Here is a 20540-nt window from a genome sequence, read left to right as displayed (position 1 = left end):
GCCCTTCCTACCTACGTTAGTACGGGAGCTGAAGTAGTTTCTCTGAATGATCGCCAGGGGGCGTCATTACCCAAGTGGGAGGTCATCCTTCCATATCTAAGTAAACAATGGTTCCGTACGGAACCTACCGTTCAAGTGCAGCTAAACTTGGCATGTTAGTAAACGTGCCACAATTAACAATAATGCATTGAACCTGTGCAGCTGACCTGCGGAACCTGGGAATATACCATTCTGTCAAGATGGGGAGAATACAAGTGTGGAGAATATAATTATAATACCTTGTTAAAGTGACCATTTTGTTACATTTTGCATTTGTAGTTATTTTACTGTAATTTAACAACATAATAACCAGAACAGATAGACAAAGAAACATTCATGGATTTATATTTAAAAGTAACTTTTATTTCCCCCCCCTGGACCCAGGGTATGGCAGCTGCATACCCCTGCCATACCCAATTGACGCCCCTGGTTCATTTACTGTAACTCCAGAGAGGCCACAACTGGAACCTAATTGACCCGTTAAGGCAGTGGTCCTCAAGCTTTTCAGGCAGCGACCCCCAAAATAATCGTATTTTAACTGGGACCCCCCCCCCCCAACCCTAACCCTAAGGCAGATTTAACTCTATATGTGTTTTGGTCTGAACGACTCCTTTAAGGGACCCCCTTAGGGTTCAATGAACACTGAAGGTTTTACTGTGTGTACCAGCGAGGTTAGAACAATGTCAGACATATAATTGATCCACTTTTACAGATGGTATTGGATGTACACATTAAATCTACGTCATTGACACATAACGATCAATATCCATACAGCCGGCTACAGATCTGACCGATTACAACATCCTGCACAATTTAGATAATGAAAAGAGATAGCAGAGGTCGATAGGCAATCCTCTGGTTTTTTTTTTGGTAGCTTTTTGCATAGTCTTAGACAGGGGTCTTCAACAGGGGGTCTTCAGAGTTACTATAGGGGGTCCTTCAAATCTTTTTTATATTAACCACTTATATATATATAAGCATATTCTGAGAAATGTAGCCAAAAATAGCAGATCTACAAGCTCACAACGCCTCGCGCTGCAAGGCGTTGTGAGCCTGTAGATCAGCTATTTTCGGCAAAGAGGTTTGATGTAGAGGGAGCACACTAAGTACAGAGTGAAAGGTCAAGTTTATTAAGTATTGACGTTTCAAGTGGTTACATATCTGATAGCACAAATTGACATGAATCCAAAATACTGTGATGATTGTGCTGTCAAACAATGAAACTACATGTAATCTGGGGGTCCCTGCTTCATCTCTCTCTCAGCTAAGGGAAGGGATCTTTGGCCTGAAAACGTTGAAGACCCCTAGTCATGGAGATAGATACACAACAAAGCCTGTTCATTTAATTCTGATATAGTGCAGTGTTTGAAGGTATAAAACCAATCAATGTTAATTTCATTTAATACATTCCTTAACCACGGCTGTTAACATTAGCAAAAGAGCTTTAATGCAGAGTCACAATCTCAATTAGAGGTATTAGGCCAGAGCTGTGGGGGTGGGGCTGCTGACACAGCAGAGGCAGGGATTGGCTGTTGGCAGGGTTCCGTCACGCTGTCACTGTGTGTGTGCTTCACACCAGGCCCTGGTTCAGTAGGTTGTGGACGGCCTGTGGACTCAGCCATTTTCTGCTGTCTCAATGCCAAAATCGTTCCATTGGACCGGAAGATCTGCCCCTTACAGAATTCCCGGAAGGCAGCGTAGGAAAGAAAAACCGTGAGCATCTTTACACATTGAATCAATATTTTTTGTTGTTTTTAAGAGTTACTTTTGGCCTTTTTGTGCCTTATATTGATAGTACTGTAGGTAGACTGTAGACAGTACTATCGGTTCTGACAGTAGACAGTAGACAGAGCAGACAGTACATGGAGAGAGAGCTTGGGAGTGACACGCAGCAAAGGCCATCGGGGATTCGGGACTCGAACCTGCAACACGCTGTCAGGCATTGGAACCTAGGTGCCCGGACCGCAAGGCCAGCGGTCTGGGCCAAATTGAATCAATTCTTACAGCTACAGTACATAATGTATATTAAACCTTTTCTTATTCATGACTGACACTGTATAGCTAAGACGGTGAGATGTCCAGCTGGCATGTTGTTGATGTTGTATCTTAGAGCCATGTAAAGTCAGTCGAGTCAATGGATGTCCAAAATGTCTGGTCATCACGTGAGTCACGTAGACTTCAGACACTTCTCTAACAGACAATTTATGTTTTGATAATATACAATATGACTCTTTAACTCATTTAATGCCACCCTTTCACCACTAGAGGGGGCCAAGTGTGCCACAGACAATCCCATAGAGATATGCTGGTATATGCAGAAGCCCTGCAGCCATGACTTGCCTAAACACTTTCCTTTGTGCATGTACAGGAAGAGGATGAAGTTAGCTTGAAGTTAGCTATTGGCTACCAAGCATTTTAAAAGCCTTATTTTCGTCAACTTAGCCATGATTAAACCTTGCACACCTCATGCATGGGAAAAAAACAGAGAAGAATGAGCTCTAAAAAATCCAATGCAATCCTGGATTGCATTGTTGTGGGTTTGTGCAGTTTGTTCACAGCTTTCAAACAAAAAAATCCGATTGGAAATCCGTTCAGGCATTCTTGAGATAATAGCCATTATGTTTTACACTGTTGTGAGCTTGGAGGTCTGCTACCTGAGTTGTATGGGGGTTGTATGGGGGTTAAACATGCAAAATCGCGATTGAAATCATGTTCACTAGTTTTGATGAAGTCCCAAAAAAAAAATTCAAAAAAATTTTTTTTTTTTTTTTTTTTTTTTGAATCACGTGTATACACGTGATTGGCACTGTGGGATGCGCTAATATATCACGTGTATACACGTGATTTAACAGTGTTGGGCAAGTGTTTTTGAAAAGTCGTGAAAATGTTAACATTTTTGAATATATGTATTTTTGAGGCGAACATTTCTAACTTAAAGCAACAACAACTCATTTCCAACACTCCCCTAGGCAGCTCTCTCTCTCTCTCTCTCTCTCTCTCTCTCTCTCTCTCTCTCTCTCTCTCTCTCTCTCTCTCTCTCTCTCTCTCTCTCTCTCTCTCTCTCTCTCTCTCACACACACACACACATATCAACAAGTGGGACGCACACACACACACTAGTATATAGGCTATATTCTATGCTGGACACACACACACACACACACACACACAAATAATAGTATATAGGCTATATTCTATGATACTTGATATGATGGCAGTACCTAAGGAAGATGTCCGGCCCAAACACGCTGCAACAAATAGTTCCGCATTTTGAATGGCTTGGATCAGTTGTGAGCACGCTCAGAAATGGCTGCAAACTTCTAGTGTTTGACAAGATGCTCAATCCACCGCTCCTCTGGATCTGTAATGACTAAATGTGACTGCTAAATCAAAGGCTTGCCCTTAAATAAACAGCTTTAACCACATGAGCCCTATAGCGTCCCTATTCTGGGTAGAACACTGGTGATAGTAGCAGATCTACAAGCTATTTTCAGCTGAGAGATTTGGTGCATAGAGAGAGAAAAAAAAGCAGGGGTCTTAGTACAGACCCCTGGGGGACTCTGGTCAATGAAGTAATAGGGTTTAAGGGGTTAAACATGTAAAGACGGCTTCATTTCCCTATCAGTTCAATTCAAAGGGCTTTATTGGCATTAGAAAACATTCATTTACATTGCCAAAGCAGAAGTGTACACAATACAATACAAAACAATACTCTCTCTCTCTCTCTCTCTCTCTCTCTCTCTCTCTCTCTCTCTCTCTCTCTCTCTCTCTCTCACACACACCTTAGACTTTTACTTTCTCATCTCTTCCATGTGTTGATCACATCTCAGTCAGCTCACGTCTCCAGTCTGCAGGCGCCAGAGAAGGTGTGTGTATGTGTGATGCTGATGCTCACGTGTGTGTGTGTGTGACTGTGTGTGCGTGTGCGTGCGCATGACGTGCATGCATGTAAGCGTGCCAGCGTGATTGGCTGTATGTGCAAGAACGTGACTGCCGGTCAATGTCTCGTCTACAGGAGTCTGTATGTGTGGGTGCGTGTGTGTTTTTAAGTCAGTCTCGCTCACATGCAGACTCACGTGATGGCAGTGGGTGGGTGGATAGGGTGGTCCATCCATTCTCTGCCTCAGACTCTGAGATGACAAGCCCAGTGTAGCATGGTAGCATTATAGAGTGCTGAATGGGAGCCATCTGTCATCCTGACACAAGTCTTTTCTCCTTGTTGATCAAACCCATCCATGTGTCATTTGCATTTCTATACATCAGTCATTCTCAACCTTTTTAATTTCAAGGACCCACTGTTTTGATTAGGCCACAGGCCCCACAATTGATATGCTTTTTCATCTCTGGGACCCCAATCTACACTGCAAAATCCTCTGTGGCAATTTAACTCTGTGAGTCAACGGCCTCTGGGGGTCCCCAAACCTCACAATGAGAACCACTGGTTTGCATGATCCTTCTCTCGCCTCTGGAAATTGTTTAGTAAGAAGTCAGCTTGAAGATCTCCTATTTATGGAGAAGTGAAAGAGATCGCCAACTCGGGTTCAAACAGAATTGTGTGATGGCAGAGGCCATTATGTAAAGCTGTGTGAGTCAGATAAAGTCATCATGTATAATGACAATGAGTGGTTGGATGAGGTGTGACAGTGGAGGTAATGACGGCCATAAGCTTCCTGATGGAGAAATGGTGTCATAGATTCTAGAACTTTGGAAAGCTTTCCAAGGACAAACTTCTCTCTCTCTCTGTGTCTCTCTCTCTCTCTCTGTGTGTCTGTCTCTCTCTCTCTCTCTCTCTCTCTCTCTCTCTCTCTGTCTCTCTTGTGGCTGGGCTCCTCCTGCAGTGAGCCCAGCGTCTGCATCCTCTCCCATGCATCTGTACCTCTGTCATTCATGCAATCGTAACCTGTGGTGTGTAAAGAAACTAAGTACATTTGCTTAAGTAATGTACTTGAGTACAATTCTGCACTGTGTACACCATTACTCCCTAATCAGGAGATAAGTGACCGTCACATCGCTTACACAAACTTTAGAAGGCAATCGTAGCCAATCAGAAGGGAATATGGGAAATGGGACAGATCCATGTTGATGACATGACTTTAGAGATACTGTGTACCGCTTTGTGTGATTTTAGGGCAAAATCTGTATAGTCCGGGCATTTCGGGCAGTATTTTGATGGAATCAAAATGCTCGGAATGCTCGGACTAGTAGGAGCAGTGTCCAAAAGTGTGTCTCTGGACCTAGTTCAACAGACTTTGGAAGAAATGCTAATATACAGCTTGAATGTGGGAGAAGTGAAAAAAACATTGTTCCTCAGTGTCTGCACATGTGCCTGGGTAGCTCAGTCGGTAGAGCTCTCGCCTTTGTACCGCAAGGTCATGGGTTCGATTCCGGGCACCGCCAACTCAGCGTATGAGTAGCACGACTTGGCAAGTCGTGCGGCAAGTACTGGGAGCTGATGGTAGGTGTGGCGCTCCACCTCAGCAGTCCATCTCCCAGGGGTCTAGCGCATTGTAACGGGGACAGACTCCCGCGTGTTACTGGCTGATACCGACAACAAGCCACTCCCGACCTACTTGTTGTACTTGTTGTTACTTGTGCACATGGTAATGACCATTGCCCACTCACACACAAGGAGATACAATGTTTCTGCCTCACAGCAACAATATCTTGCACACACATACATACAAGCATACACAACACAGGTTGGGGGAGGTTGTATTGCCTAAAATTAATTCTGTATAACATGGGTCTTCAACGTTTTCACGCCAAGGACCCCTTAGCTGAGAGGGAGATAAAGCAGGGACCCCCTCTACATATTTTATACAATTGTGTTGCTGATTGTTGTTGCACTGTCATCAGTATATGTTATTTGTGTTAATGTGTTTTATTTTTTTATATTTAACACATTGCTACTTAGTAATTTTGACCTTTCACTCTGTATTTGGAGGTATTGTTACCTCTACACAAGACCTATTTGCCAAAAATAGCAAATCTCTGCGAGGCGTTGAGAGCTTGTAGATCTGCTATTTTTGGCTAAAGTTCTCCCCAGAATTGGGATGTGAGGGTTCAAGTTGTTCATTTGAAATAATTATCTCCCTAGGGGTCCCGGACCCCCTGTTGAAGACCCCTGCTGTATAACCTTACCCTAACATTTACATGCCTGAGCTCAACCCACTCTCTCTCTCTCTCTCTCTCTCTCTCTCTCTTTCAGCTGCCGTGCCAGCAACAGGAAGAGTTTGATCCTGACCACCACGTCTCCCACCCTGCCTCGCCCACATTCGCCCCTGCCACTACCTGGACACCTGGGTATGTAAGCCACAACTTTCCCCTCACATGTTCACCAGGGCGCCCCAACGAACTCAACAGGATGTGTTCACAGGTGATGATACCGCAGCACTGAATCTCTATTACTGGCAGTGCACTAGCGACATGTCCATCTCAAGAGATGCGTCTGGTGACTCCATGTGCATCAGAGGAGGCACGTGTTGTGCCATTTATTCATGTCTGGATTGTATACACCTACGTGGTGCACTCTGAGAGAGATTGTTTAACTTTAATTTATATCCTTGTTAATACTTTTTTTTACAATAGCCACTTTGTTTTGCTCTTGCCACTTTGTTTTGCTCTTGCCACTGTCAAATCACTCTCACTTTATTTATTATGATTAGATTTTTTGTGACTTTTGTTTTTTTGTAAGCATACGTTATCGTTATTGTTGTTCACTTACTTACTGAGAACTTTGTACTTACTTACTTTGTACTTGGTACTTACTTGGTACTTACTACTCACTTTTAACAAACTGTTTTTGGCAACTGCAACATTGCCGTTTCCTGAGGGATAAATAAACTGAAGCAGAATCTATTTGATCATTTGGACTATGCTATATATGGGCATACTGCAGCCCAAACCTTCCAGTAGGGTTCATATAAATTCATATAAACACATCCACAATGAAAATGTAGTAGCAACATTATAGAAAGAAAGGCTTCTTATGCATTGAAGAAGCAGATGTCTTGCAGACTTCTTGCCAAAGAAGAGACAGCATTATTCAAGGGAGACAGGAAAACCAAAACATTCATTTTACGCCTGACATAATATGTGACGTTATGAAATATATAATCTGTCATAGACGACTGTGCAAGGCTATGTGCAACAGCTGTTGTACTAGATGTGCATTGTGTGCTCAGGGGAATGATGGAAGGAAGATACAGTGGACAGGTTTGATGCCACCTCCCTGGTTTTCGTGAAAAGAACACACCCGTCTCACAAAACCTTCCTCTCTGTTTATCCTCTTTTTCTCATTCCTCTCTTTCTCTCTCTCTCTCTCTCTCTGTCTGGTTCTTCCTGCTTCCAGGAGGCAGTCCTCTGGACAGCCCACGGAACTTCTCTCCCAGCAACCCAGCACACTTCTCATTCGCCTCCTCCAGAAGGTAACAGCTCTCTGACACTAGGGCTGTCACAATTATTACATAATCGTCTAATCGCAATTATTTTACATAATCGTCATAATCGTGAATGTTGAAAATGTTTAATATATTTTTTCTTTAATGTAAAAAAATAGTGGAAATAGCAGATCTACAAGCTCACAACGCGTCGCATCGCGGCGCGTTGTGAGCTTGTAGATCGGCTATTTCCACTATCAATGTTATTTTTTAAGTAGAAAGTTGTCAAATATGTCCATAATTTCTTTGTATATTTAGGTTATTTGTCGTATCTGCCATGTGCAACTTCAAAGCCTAAAAGCCAAACAGAAATGTAATTATCAAAGACAAAAACACAATAAAATCGTTAATCGCAATTATTTGAATGACAATTAATCGTCATGTAAAATGTCATATCGTGACAGCACTATCTGACACTGTGTGCGTGCGTGTGTGCATACAGTCAGTCTATACACAAGAGATGGACACTGAAATCCTGTTGTTTATATAAATCTAAATCTGAGAGTTGTGTGTGTGAATCAGCCGTCAGGCTGTTGTTTACCTCCTACCATGTCGCTTTTCCTTAGTCAAACACAGTGTCAGCAGGAGCATTCTCCTCGCCGCAAATCCAAGTTCCTCATTTATCAAATCCGTCTGGCTGTCTGTCAAGGCGCTCTACGTACGCAGAGACGCAATGAATGAGATCCTCTGTGTTCTCCTGGCGGAGAAAGGCCTCATGGGAATAACCTGGCTGCGGTGAAGGACATTGGGTGCTCAGTGAAACTCTTAGCAGCATCGTATCTGGGGAATCTGTGAATGTTGGGGATGGGATTTGAATGCTCATGGCCAATATGATAACTAATCATTCCTACTTCACTGGCAAAAATACAAATAATAATCAAGACAACCTAGAAGTGTGCATAGTTGACTCTTATATTATATATACTGAGTTTGATGCTGTAGTCTGTTGCAGCCCGAATTAGTTTTAACATTTTATCACAATGACATAGATTGCAATTGCATGATTTGAATCGGAGGACATTTTCTTAACAAATGTAGCCAGCGGCGGCGGACCGTACACGCAGACTACGCATGCTGCGTAGGGCCCCGCCGACCAAAAAGGCCCCCCACCGCCCCCTCCTCAGCAGAAAAGAACTACTGCTGCATGGTTAATCGTTTTCAAACCGAAATCGCGATGCGAAATCCCGCGATTAGCGAATCGCAAAGGCCACGGTTTCTCTGCGAAGTAGACTTCCCAAGCAATATGGAGAATAATTGACTAAGGAATGATCAAATCAAACTGTGGTGACTTTCTTTGCTTCCGAGCATCCACACCGCTGAAAGTGAAAGTGAATTTGGCACAGTGGCCACTGTGCAGGACTCTGCCAGTGCGTGGGAACTAGGGGTGCTGCAGGTGTTCAAGCACCCCATGGGGAAGTTTTCATTTTTTTATTTAAATAAGAAAAGAACAAATCAAACATAGCAAAAATATGTTGCCTGTTGTTGTCGTTTTTTATTTATTCATTTATATATATATTTGTATTTATATATATATATTTCCATTATAAAATGGATTAAAAAATTATAAAAAATATTAGGCCTATTATTTTTCAAACATAGCAAAACTACGTTGCCTGTTGTCGTTTTTTATTTATTCATTTATATATATATATTTTATATATATATATATATATTTCCATTATAAAATGGATTAAAAAATGATAAAAAATATTAGGCCTATTATTTTTTCGCAGGAAGGCCCCATAGCAGAATCACGCTTAGGGCCCCCATGGGCCCAGAAACGGCTCTGAATGTAGCCCTTTATGTTCTAAGTCAAATAGTGAAATTAGCTTTTTGATATTTAAACTAGTGTGGGGGAATATTAAACCAATTGACCAATTTGCCTTAACGGAGTAGTTCAACCCCAAAATGACTTTTTTCTATTGAAAATTTACAAAAATGTTATTACAATAAATGTACCCCCATTGATTCCGGATCACATTTTCGTCTTAGGAATGCGACAAAAAACAAAAAATATTATTACTCAAGTCCCCATGGCGTGCGTAATCAATAGAAAAAAGTCATTTTGGGGATGAACTACTCCTTTAAATAAGGATGTCAGGGTTAATGGGGTTAACATACTTTTTTCATTAAATTGTGATGTTATTTTGAAACATAAATTTCAAACATATTAGACAATAGATAGTCTACACTTCCCAAATGAAAGACATGCTGGTCATTCAGTCTGACCAGAAGTAGTGATAAAAACCTATCCCTACCGATAAAAATGAATGACAAGAGGGGGATAGCCAGGGATATCAAGAGCAGAGGCATGGATTTCCCCTCCATCACCCAAACGAAAGCAAAAGAAATTCTTTAAACATGTGCTTCAGACAAAGAGACAGACCTCGTTACAATAGAGTAGCATTCACTTTGCAGCTTAACTAAAGAAATGATGATTGATGTCGATGATGATGCTCAGTCATTATGTGATTATTAAGATGTACTAGCATTGTCTAGCAAATGCATCTCAAATGCAGTCAACTGTAAATGAAACACAGCTAATTTTACACTTGTACTGTGGGTGGTATGGAGAACAGTTGCTGTGTTTTGGTGTACAGCATGTGTTTACTATGTATATAATCTGTCATCCTCTACAGAGCGGATGGTCGGCGATGGTCGTTGGCATCTCTACCCTCTTCTGGCTATGGAACCAACACACCCAGCTCAACGGTACACAGATTTATTTTATGTAATTTGACTATTATTTTTGCAGACAGAGAAAGACATTGCCTGGGGTTCCAGACTGCACAACACCACCACCCAGGCGGTGGTGCCCAAAACAAAGTGTGTGAAAGTGGCTGGCCCGCCAGGCTAGGAATGATACACAGGTCTCCAATAGAAATTGTTGCACATTGTGAGCTTGTAAAATCAGACTCATTGATTTAGACATTTATTCTCACTTCTCGCCTTCATTCTCTCGTATTTTGTTTCCCAAAGACAGTGGCACAGTTGTGAGTTTTTTTGCTCACTTAAAATGTTTCATTTTTCAAAAGTTTTTCACAGCTCACAAGCTGACACAGTTTTGGGCCCGTGGTGCAGAGTATAAAGGGTACATAAACTTTCTCTATTTCTCTGTGTGTGCGTGATGTGCGTGTGCTCTTACACACAAAGTGTACACGCCTGTATTTAGTCTCTCCTCCAATCCCTTCCCTCGGGTCTCTCTGTGCCGGTGTCATTGTTGCGTAACAGCAGCATCACAGGGCCTGGTCCCAGGTCCAGCTGGCTAAATATGGAGGGAGAGAGGTATGGAGAGAGAGAGAGAGAGAGAGAGAGAGAGAGAGAGAGATTGAAAGAAGAACAGAGCTTGACAGTTGCTGCCATGAGAGAGACACGACATTGGATAACACAACACTTAAACCACAGGGAAGGCTATATTTAACCTTTTACGCCAGACACCGGCGTGCAACGTAAAATACCTGATCTACAAGCTTCATATCTCTCTCTATAAATATAGAGAAAAAGTAGTAGTGGCTTGGGCTTGTAGTGCACACACTGCATAGAACATGTCTCCTAGTGAGCATGAGGAGACAGGTTTGGATCGGATCCCTGTCTTGTATCACATATCTCTCCTCTCTCTCTGCCATTGATTTTCCCTTCTATCTGACCTACTTTTTGAAATAAAGCATAAAAATGCTGTCTGTAAAAAAAAAAAGAACTTTGAGAATGAATCGGTGTCTGGTTGCTGTTAAACTGAAAGATCTGCGATCCTTGCTGCGGTTCAGGTCGATGATGAAATCCTTTGAAAACACCTGGGGGCACATTCAGATTCAGCAACATAGCACTGAATAAACCAAGAGGAATAGGTTAGAAAGATAGGTTTATTGAACTTTGAGTGGTCCATTTTACACTCATGCTGTGTTCACGCTAGCAGCAACAAATCGAGTCATTTTCAATGGAAGCCAGCGATAGTTGCTGCATGACAAGCTACAAATGCTAAAAGGAAATGTTAGCTGGCTCCTTCAGCATGTGGTGAAGCGACAATCATAGAGCATCGCAGTTGAAGCCCCACCCCGTCCTCACTCTGGTGTCGGAAGCGTTTTCCGCATTCATTTCTTCCATAGACATTTCATAAAGTATTTATTTAAACGTTTTTAAGCCTTGGACAAAGCCACCTCGGCTGGAGAGGGATCATGTCAATATTCACATTTTTTTTAATGCAAAGATTAATTAGAAAGCTGAAAAAAGGGCAGGGTACAAGACTGTGTACATCATTATTTTTAAAATTGCGGAAACTACACTCCCAGAATGCATTGCGAATGTTGTTGTTGTTTCCTGAAATAAAGCCCTTAAATCACGCTCAGTTTAGTTATCCAGGCCAGCATATGGCCTGAAATGTAGTGATTGTCATCTCTGTGGACGCTCTTATCGTCATCCTTAACATAGTGCATCATATTTGTAAAAGAAAGACGATCGCTCACTGAGTTCTGCTGACGTGCAATAATCCGCCGGGAAGACAGGGGGCAGGAGCTACTTCCGCGGTAACCGCAAGATACATGAAAGAAGAAGAAGCTAGACCAATCACAGACGTCGATTTCACCGGATGTACATGTTTAGCATTATGGGAAATGCAGTTCTTCTCCGTGCGATCTTGATTAAAACGTGTTTTTACTAAAACTAGAGTGATTGCATACATACTCGGGGGTTCTACAGGAGCATATAGAACCATTTTACAACCACCAGCCTAGTGGTAAGTGTACATTGAATTGCTACGACTTTGTGGCTGATAATGAAAAACGCTATGGTGAAAATGAATGGGTTGTTTACTTCCGACACCGCACTGCGATGCTCTATATGCTTTTGTTTCACAATTGCCACTCCCCTTCTCTCTCCACACAAGTCTTGCTTGTAATGGAGGAAAACTAATTATTGCCGTAGTATGATCAGGCTTTTAGAAGGTAGTGATGCATGTGGGTTCTTAGATAGAGAAGTACATGGGTAGATAGAACGGAAGGTTTTTGATCGAGTGATTGTTTTAATTGAAGAAATGCATATGAACATATGTACCGGTATACGGTATTTGTACATATCTGTCAAAAGCATAAAACACAAAAAAGCTAGAAAGCTTATTTCCTTTGTGGTTCCTTTGAGTGCAAATGTGTGTGTTAACTGAGTGCATGGTATTGGGGAGGTTCAGGCTGGTAAGTAGGTAGGCAGGTAAGTAGGTCGACAGCTCAGTAGACACATAATCCATGTAATCCTTTCACAACCTTTAAATGACATGAAACAGATGAGCACACAAGCAGACAGCGGTCTTCCTACTAGCTCCATGCTGGCATCTAGCCTGCTGGTGTGGCTTCCATCTGTTTGTCTTTCACCTGCGATTGATCAGCGATTGATTGTGCAATTAGCCGAGTGAGTGGTGAAGGTCCGGGTCTCACATTGCTTGAAGGCAAATGAGGCTGTAGAGATGAGGTGGGTCTTTGGCGGAGACAGAACTGTGGTTGTCACTAGATGGACACCCTAAAAAGGATGGAAGACCCACTAGAATGCCATCCCCAGTTCCTTAGAGCAAGGGTCTTCAACAAGGGGTCTGGGACCCCTAGGGGGACTTCAGAGTTACTACAGGGGGTCTTCCAAATCTTTGTGTGATAGAAACTATTTTTCTCCTTTTTGATATTAAGTGCTTGAACCCTAACTTTTGCCAAAAATAGCAGATCTACAAGCTTGTAGATCGGCTATTTTCGGCAAAGGGGTTTGGTGTAGAGGGGAAAGAGAGCAGACTAAGTACAGAGTGCAAGTACAAGTATTGACTGTGAGTGGCAATTAAAGTGAGTTCAACGTCGTTTAATGCAATCAGATGGGACTTTTCTCTTTGTATGTATGGTTGTCATGGCCACATAACTTCCGGGTATGATGATGATGTTACGTGCATACCCTCCCTCTATTAACAGCGCTCACATTCACAACCCCTAATAGTTAGGATGGGTGCAGTGTTGCGTACGTATAATTGTACTGTGAGGAAAAAGAAAATGCCCGAAAGGAGTGGAGACTAAATAATTATTATAAAAAATGAAGCATAGCGTTAGTTTATGCAGGACACTCTCGCCCGCCCAGCTGTAATCAGCTATCAGTCAGCCCCTATTCCTATTCCTCATCATCAGAATAGCTTATCATTACATCACACTGTCATAATCCAATCAGAGCTCACGCTCAGTAAGGAAGGCTCCTTTAAATACGGCTTGCTTTCACTATAGCTCTGCTTGTTTTGGATCCGAAGCCTTGGATCCGCTGCTGCTTAGCTGCCTCCACCCCAGCCTCAACCTTTTGATCAGAGTCGGGCATAGGCACAAATACTTGTTTATGTCTGCTGATTCAATCTACAGTATTTTCTGGACTATAAGGCGCACCTGACTATAAGGCACACTGTCAATGAATGGTCTATTTTCAAACTGTTTTCATATATAAGGCGCACCTGACTATAAGGCGCACATAATAGACGCTACCGTTGCGTTATGCATCCAACAGATGGAGCTGTGCTAAAGGGAATGTCAATGTCAATGAATGATCCATATATAAGGCGCACTGGACTATAAGGCGCACTGTAGTTTTTTGAGAAAATTAAAGGCTTTTAAGTGCGCCTTATAGTCCGGAAAATACGGTAATATGTCAGTGTATTGCTATTGTTCTACTATTGTATCCCTATTTGCTGATTGTTGATTCGCTGATTCCCTGATGCTTAGCAAGCATGCATGTACAACATTCAGGGAACATCTCAGAACGCGGAGCCCTTTAACGCCAAGTTTAACTGTATTCCATTTGTTGCAATAAATGGTCAAATATACTTTGACATGTGTTAAGTTTAATAGTAACAGTGCCTAACCTCAACAAAGGTGAATTCATTGTTCACATTATGTACAAATACCACTAAAATGACTTCAACCCATCTTTAAACTTAACATGGGTCATCTATCCGTTCCAGGGTGTCCATATTGCTGACCCAGATTCATGGATCTGCACCTGAGCTCCTATTGAACCACTTAATTCTTCTCTCTCTCTGTCTCTCTGTGTGTGTGTCTCTCTCTCTCTCTCGTGACGCTATGCATTAAAACTGACGGGTTAACAATGCAGGAATTCTGACTAGGTAGAATGATGTGATATGGAAGGTACAAAATGTGAGTTGGCGCTTGTTCCCACAGGATGCCAAAATTAAATATACCAGTAAATTGTTGGCATTTCAAACATGCAGGAATGGAGGAAATCCTGTCATATAGTGTCATTCCTGTCATATACCCTGCAAGCCAAATTACATTATGATGACGTTATGATATGATGGTGTTATGATAACGTCCTCCAGTGACTCCGGTGACGTTCAGAACTAGGCCAGATCACAGCTCATATGGGGATGATCTTGATGTCATTACCAGGACGTGTACTTTTTAATTTGTTATGTTAGTTGAAACATGAGCATGTAAGGTTATATTCTGGGACATATCTGACTGGTTATGATATTTATCTGGCCTCGATCGGACCCTCTCTGATTAATCCAGGACGTCCATTTTCGTGGGCAGGATTTATGTTGGTTGAAATCAGGTGATATTCTAGGCCAGATATGACTAGTCATGGTTTGACTTGATCTGGCCCCAATCGAGACAGCACTGATTGGCCCAGGTCCTGACCGTGCTTGCTGGGTAGTGTCACGTGTTTTGTGGTTACACGAAGAACGTGCATGAAAGTGAAACGAAGTCATCATCTACTATGAATATATTCTGGCCTGGGTGTGTAGTACTGTGTGTGTACACAGCACAGGCAGAGATTAGAGACAGACATGGTTGACTTGACTCATCACCGCCACGTGGACGCGCCTCGACTCACCAGTGAACGCTGAGTCACTCACTCGGCTCTAACTGTTCCTTTGGCTTCTCTCCCTTCCCTCTCCCTTCCCTCTCCCTCTCTGCTGGTCTTCCTCCGCCTCCTCTGAACCCCCACAAACCCCCTCCTCCCTCACCAGTCCTCCAGTTCGTCTCAGGAGCGCCTGCACCAGCTGCCCTTCCAGCCCACCATGGACGAGCTGCACTTCCTGTCCAAGCACTTCGGCAGCACAGAGAGCATCACAGATGACGACGGCGGCCGCTGCTCGCCACACATGCGCCCTCGCTCACGCAGCCTCAGGTCAGCAGAGACTAGACTAGCCTAGGCCTCTAGGGCAGTGGTTCTCAAACTGTGGGCTGGGACCCTCAGGGGGAGTCCCCAGATTATTATCTTAATATGTAACATTGTTTTCTCACTCAACAGTAAACAAACCAACATAAAGTTTAAGTGTATAGAGGGTATCTGCACATTTCTTACGTAAATTTAAGGACTTTTTTATACCTCTAAAATGACAAATTAAACTTTGGCCAAATTGTCAAATATTAGAGGCAGAAATTGTGAAAATAGCCGATCTACATGTGTTTTGAGCATGTAGATCAGCTTCACAATAGAACCGTGTTATACAAAATGTAATGCCTCAACACTCGTCAAGGAGGGGGGGTTCCCAGGTAAAATATTTCAGGAGTCATGGCCTGAAAATGTTGAGAACCACTGCCCTAGGGATATGAGAACCTATCAACATACTCCTATAGCTCCTAGACAAACATGACCACAATACTATCTCTTTGAATGGAGAGACATCTAAATCTAAAAGTTCTGACACACATGCTATCGTTTACATTCTATGTATTCGAACACTGGTGAATTGTAAACATGGAGCGTTACAATTTGTTCCCCACTTTCAACAACATTCAATATATGTATGAATATAATTGATTGTCCAACAGTGTCATCTCATGTTGTCGACGAGCACTCTGTCCCTGTCCTACACGGAGGCACCACCCAGTAGGATAGCATTATTATCAATAATATGATTTTTGTTGTTGTTGTTTTTTTTGTTTCTTTTTTTTAATCAACCACCTCAAGTCTGGAGTAAAGGTCTGAGTAGCGAGACTAGCAGTAGCAGAAGCAAAATTGTAATTTCTAAGATTAGATCTTCAGTTACCGAAAAACCACCATCCTCTTTTGACTGACATTTAAAGATTTAACTTGGTTCAATTTCTACACACTGTAATTTTTAATGAGGCATTTCATTGTCTTGATTATGAAGACATTACATTTCTTTTTTTATATAATTTATTTTTATCTCTATCCAAATGTAATGTGTCCAATTGTAATGTACTGCTTTGCATCCAACCTCCCATAAGGATATAGGCATTTGTGATGCATATAAGAGAAATATTTCAAGGTGCTGTTTTGAATAGACAAATGCCATTCAGACGAGTCTGAAAATTGAGAGCGTTCAAATAAATAATTATAAAGCATTAGTCAGCCAGCTTCAGCAAAGTAAACAGTGTGGCAGTAACAAGAATGAGTGTGAGCTTGGCATTTAAAAGAAAAGAAGAAAAGGTCATTTCAGGGTCATAGTACAGCTGACTCAGTGAGGACACGCTCGCCACTCAAGTTGTCATGCAGTCATAGAAGTGCTTTATTTGTTCCCAAACCACTGCAACTGTGCATAGCTTTGTGGAGTTGCATGTTCTTGTGGGTTTCTGACTTACCACACCACAGCACGTATGCATGTCACTGTCCTTGAGCAATAGTCAGGGGGCCTTATGGTTTTTTCGTGCTAATCTAGGCATATGGGCAGATACAGAGATCTCCATATATGGGCAATACAGGGGCCTTGCCTCGACCCGACAGATATCTCCGTATATGGGCATAAAAGGGACACAGACAGATATCTCCATATATGGACATAAATGGACAGAGGCAAACAGATGGTCAAAGATCTCCATATATGGGCATAAAATGGACGCAGACAGACAGATACAGATATCTCCATATATGGGCATAAATGGACAAGGCAAACAGATGTTCAAAACGGGTCCTATGACAACAGGTATAATGAGGTTTGCATTAAAGGGGGAACCGGCACTGTGTCTGCAACACAGTTGGAGGCACAGACAGATACTCCATATATGGGCATAAAATGGACGCAGATAGACAGATATCTCCATATATGGGCATAAAATGGACCCAGAACTATAACTGCAGTGATCTCCACATATGGACATAAAATGGACGCCGACAGACAGACAGACAGATACAGATATCTCCATATATGGGCATAAATGGACACAGGCAGACAGCTGGTCAAAACGGATCCTATGAAAACAGGTATAATGGGGTTTGCATTAAAGGGCGGGGCATTCATTCCCTATTTACATTGTTCCGAGTTGGCCAGGTCGCCGACAAAGCTTCTAGTCAGTCTAAAAGCGCCAAACTTTGCACAGATGTATCCCAGGGCATGCTCTAATGATCTAGCTAGGGCGCCCGTCGGTGACCTTCGGGGTCGACACAGCGGCCAAATCAAGTTGGGCTCCCATTGACTTTCTATACATTCGAAAAATACCCAGGTACGGCTCAGTGTTGTCCCCTGCTGCTAACACAGAACAGTTTAAATGCAGTATCAATTCTCAAGATTAATTCTCTATAATTCATTTTACCTTTTTCATTCCGAGGTCCATTATTTATCCGGCAATTGTAGCCAGCCATGTGATGAGATTTAGCCTCTCAGACCCAAAACATTTTTTATTATTAATATTTTGTTGTCGTTGGATACGATTTTGACCACAATTCCATGATGTTGGTACCATAGGAGAGATAAGAGGCAAATGTTGATCAAAATAACAATTCTTCTACATTCTCTAATTGTGTGGACTTAAAGTTATACTATGCAACTTTTTTTATAAAACATATCTTAAAATTGTCCTAACTATTAAATCGCTAAAGTTTTAGAACCCCCACTCTGTTAATTTCAGCTCCCAAAGCCTTTTCTTTATATGTGTTCTACTGAGCCCTTGTGGCCGTGACCGGGGCTGTTTTTCCCGGCAAAATTACGTCATGTGCATCATTCTGTACACGTGTCTCCCTACCGGCCAATCAAAGCCCAGATCATACACTGCCGAGCTCTTCAGGAAACTACACTGCAGTGTTTACACTGGGCTAGGAGTCTAGCATGTAGCTCCCCAACCGCTGCTCGTAGAGGGACACGGAAGACCTCTATGGATAGGTCTCGGCGAGGTGAGGCGGACGCGGTGGTCTGAATGCCCAGTCCGCGGCGAAAAACGGCCGAAAAAAGCAGACGCGACCGCGGTTTGCTCTACTGCTACTGACCACTAGTTGAGCAACTTACACAGTATAGCTTTAAGTTATTATTCAGTGAATTAAGTGATGCAGGTATTTAACAGTAATTTAACTCTTGAGAGTGTTTCATTTTACGCTCTCAAGAGTTAAAGATCTAGAAGGGTGCATTTTATTACCGACTCTCCGTCCTTTAGCTGGGGACCACCTGGAAACCCCTCAAGGACCACTGGTGGACCACTAGTTGAAAACCACTGCTCTATAACGCTGCTAACAAGAACAGATTAAATGGACATGTAGAATTAATGAATTCTGCTAAATATACAATGTACGTTCTAATTGCATGGTTATATGGAATTAGCAATACCTGGTGACAGAACGTTAGTACGTTTCTGCAGTTGATGAATGAATGAAAATCATGGAAGACTCTTCCAACAGTATGTTCAATATTTTTGGTAATTAAGTTAAAAGTGATATAAGCAGGATAATGCAAGTCGGGAGAGTATTTTTTGCAGGTCTTTAAGTCCGAGTGTATCAAAAAAGAAACTGGGTTAAGCACTGTTGATCTGACCAGTTTAACATTCACCAGGTTAGCATTCACCAGCGTCGGCAGGTTAGCATTTCACCAGGTTAGCATTCACCAGCGTTAGTTTTACTGAGGTTAGGGTTAAGGTTAGGTTAAGGTGTATCTCCGTCCCCCAGACTTTCGTCACCTCTGCGCAGCCAATCATAAGCTTCCGCTGCCTTAACCCAGTTGCTTTTTTGATACACTCGGACTGAATGACCTGCAAAAAACACTCTCCCAATGCATGTCAGCGGTTGTTTTCCTCATAACTTGCTCATAGTAGCCTGTCCTATATTATCCCTTACCTTGTATGACTTACAAGAAAAGAATAAGTGAATACATTTTATTTGTATGGCATGTTTGAAACCCCCCTTGTCTTATTTCCTCTCCACAGCCCTGGACGCTCCCCTTCCTGTTATGACAATGAGATAGTCATGATGAACCATGTGTACAAAGAACGCTTTCCCAAGGTAAACATAAACACCCACACACGTGTTCATGTTACATGCACTTACAATACAGCTGTGGAAACAGTGTAAGCAATATATATTTTGTTTCTTAATGACTAGCCTGGTTAAATGAAGGTTAAACATGCGCACACACGCATGCGCGCGCACACATACATACACACACACACACACACACACACACACACACACACACACACACACACAAAAGCCCATCTTTTAATCCTATTAACTCCGAACTGTGATATCACTGAGCCCAAATTAGCTTCTATTGATTTTGGGCGTTGGCGTGATAACCCTCATCAGCAGACAGATGAAAACAGTTGAAATGGAACCAAACGGATGACGTCGTCGTGCCCACAGCCGCTGTGAGCTGAATATCAATGTCACCCACTATCACGAGGGGAGGCACAGCTGGTGTTGATTTTGGCAGCAAGTTTTTGATTTAGATTTGTTTTATTCACTTTAGTAGTGAGATATTTTTTAGTTTTTTGTTGCTTTAATCCTTGAGTTCAAATGAGGTTCAAAGCCTGGCTTACAAGTCAAAGAAAGAATAACTACGAGCTAGTTAAGTTCTGACTGAAGTCTGAAGCTAATCTTCCATGTTTGGCACGGGACACCAGCATCATATGATGGTGTATAAACCAGTAAGATGCCTACCGGTATGTCTTGGGGCATTTAGCAGACGCTCTTAATCCAGAACGATTTACATCAAACATAGGTAAACCGAGGACGTAATCAATAAAATCAATAAATACATGTCTTGACCATCTGGCCAGTTATGTATATCGGACCAGTTAGCCATATATAGAGAATGGAGACCCCTGGTACCCATATATGGAGATCCTTATACTGTATATGGAGATATGCTGT

The 20540-nt window shown here is 42.3% G+C and overlaps 1 protein-coding gene across 1 annotated transcript in view; it reads left to right on the top strand.

Moving 5' to 3' along the window:
• Nucleotides 1-20540, top strand: part of LOC308282767 (microtubule-associated serine/threonine-protein kinase 1-like) — a gene marked incomplete at both ends in the record, with an annotated part of 81882 nt that overhangs the window by 35942 nt on the left and 25400 nt on the right. Inside the window, 5 exons of the mRNA XM_080723156.1 lie at nucleotides 6248-6342; nucleotides 7391-7466; nucleotides 10118-10190; nucleotides 15469-15629; nucleotides 19595-19670. Of these exons, the coding sequence (XP_080579282.1) occupies nucleotides 6248-6342; nucleotides 7391-7466; nucleotides 10118-10190; nucleotides 15469-15629; nucleotides 19595-19670 (481 nt within the window). The remainder of the gene's footprint in view (nucleotides 1-6247; nucleotides 6343-7390; nucleotides 7467-10117; nucleotides 10191-15468; nucleotides 15630-19594; nucleotides 19671-20540) is intronic.

This window comes from Nannobrachium achirus (assembly GCF_963921795.1).
Source record: "Nannobrachium achirus genome assembly, chromosome: 4".
NCBI lineage: Eukaryota > Metazoa > Chordata > Actinopteri > Myctophiformes > Myctophidae > Nannobrachium > Nannobrachium achirus.
The sequence above is the reverse complement of the archived record's forward strand: the minus strand, read 5'-3'. Positions and strand labels throughout refer to the sequence as shown.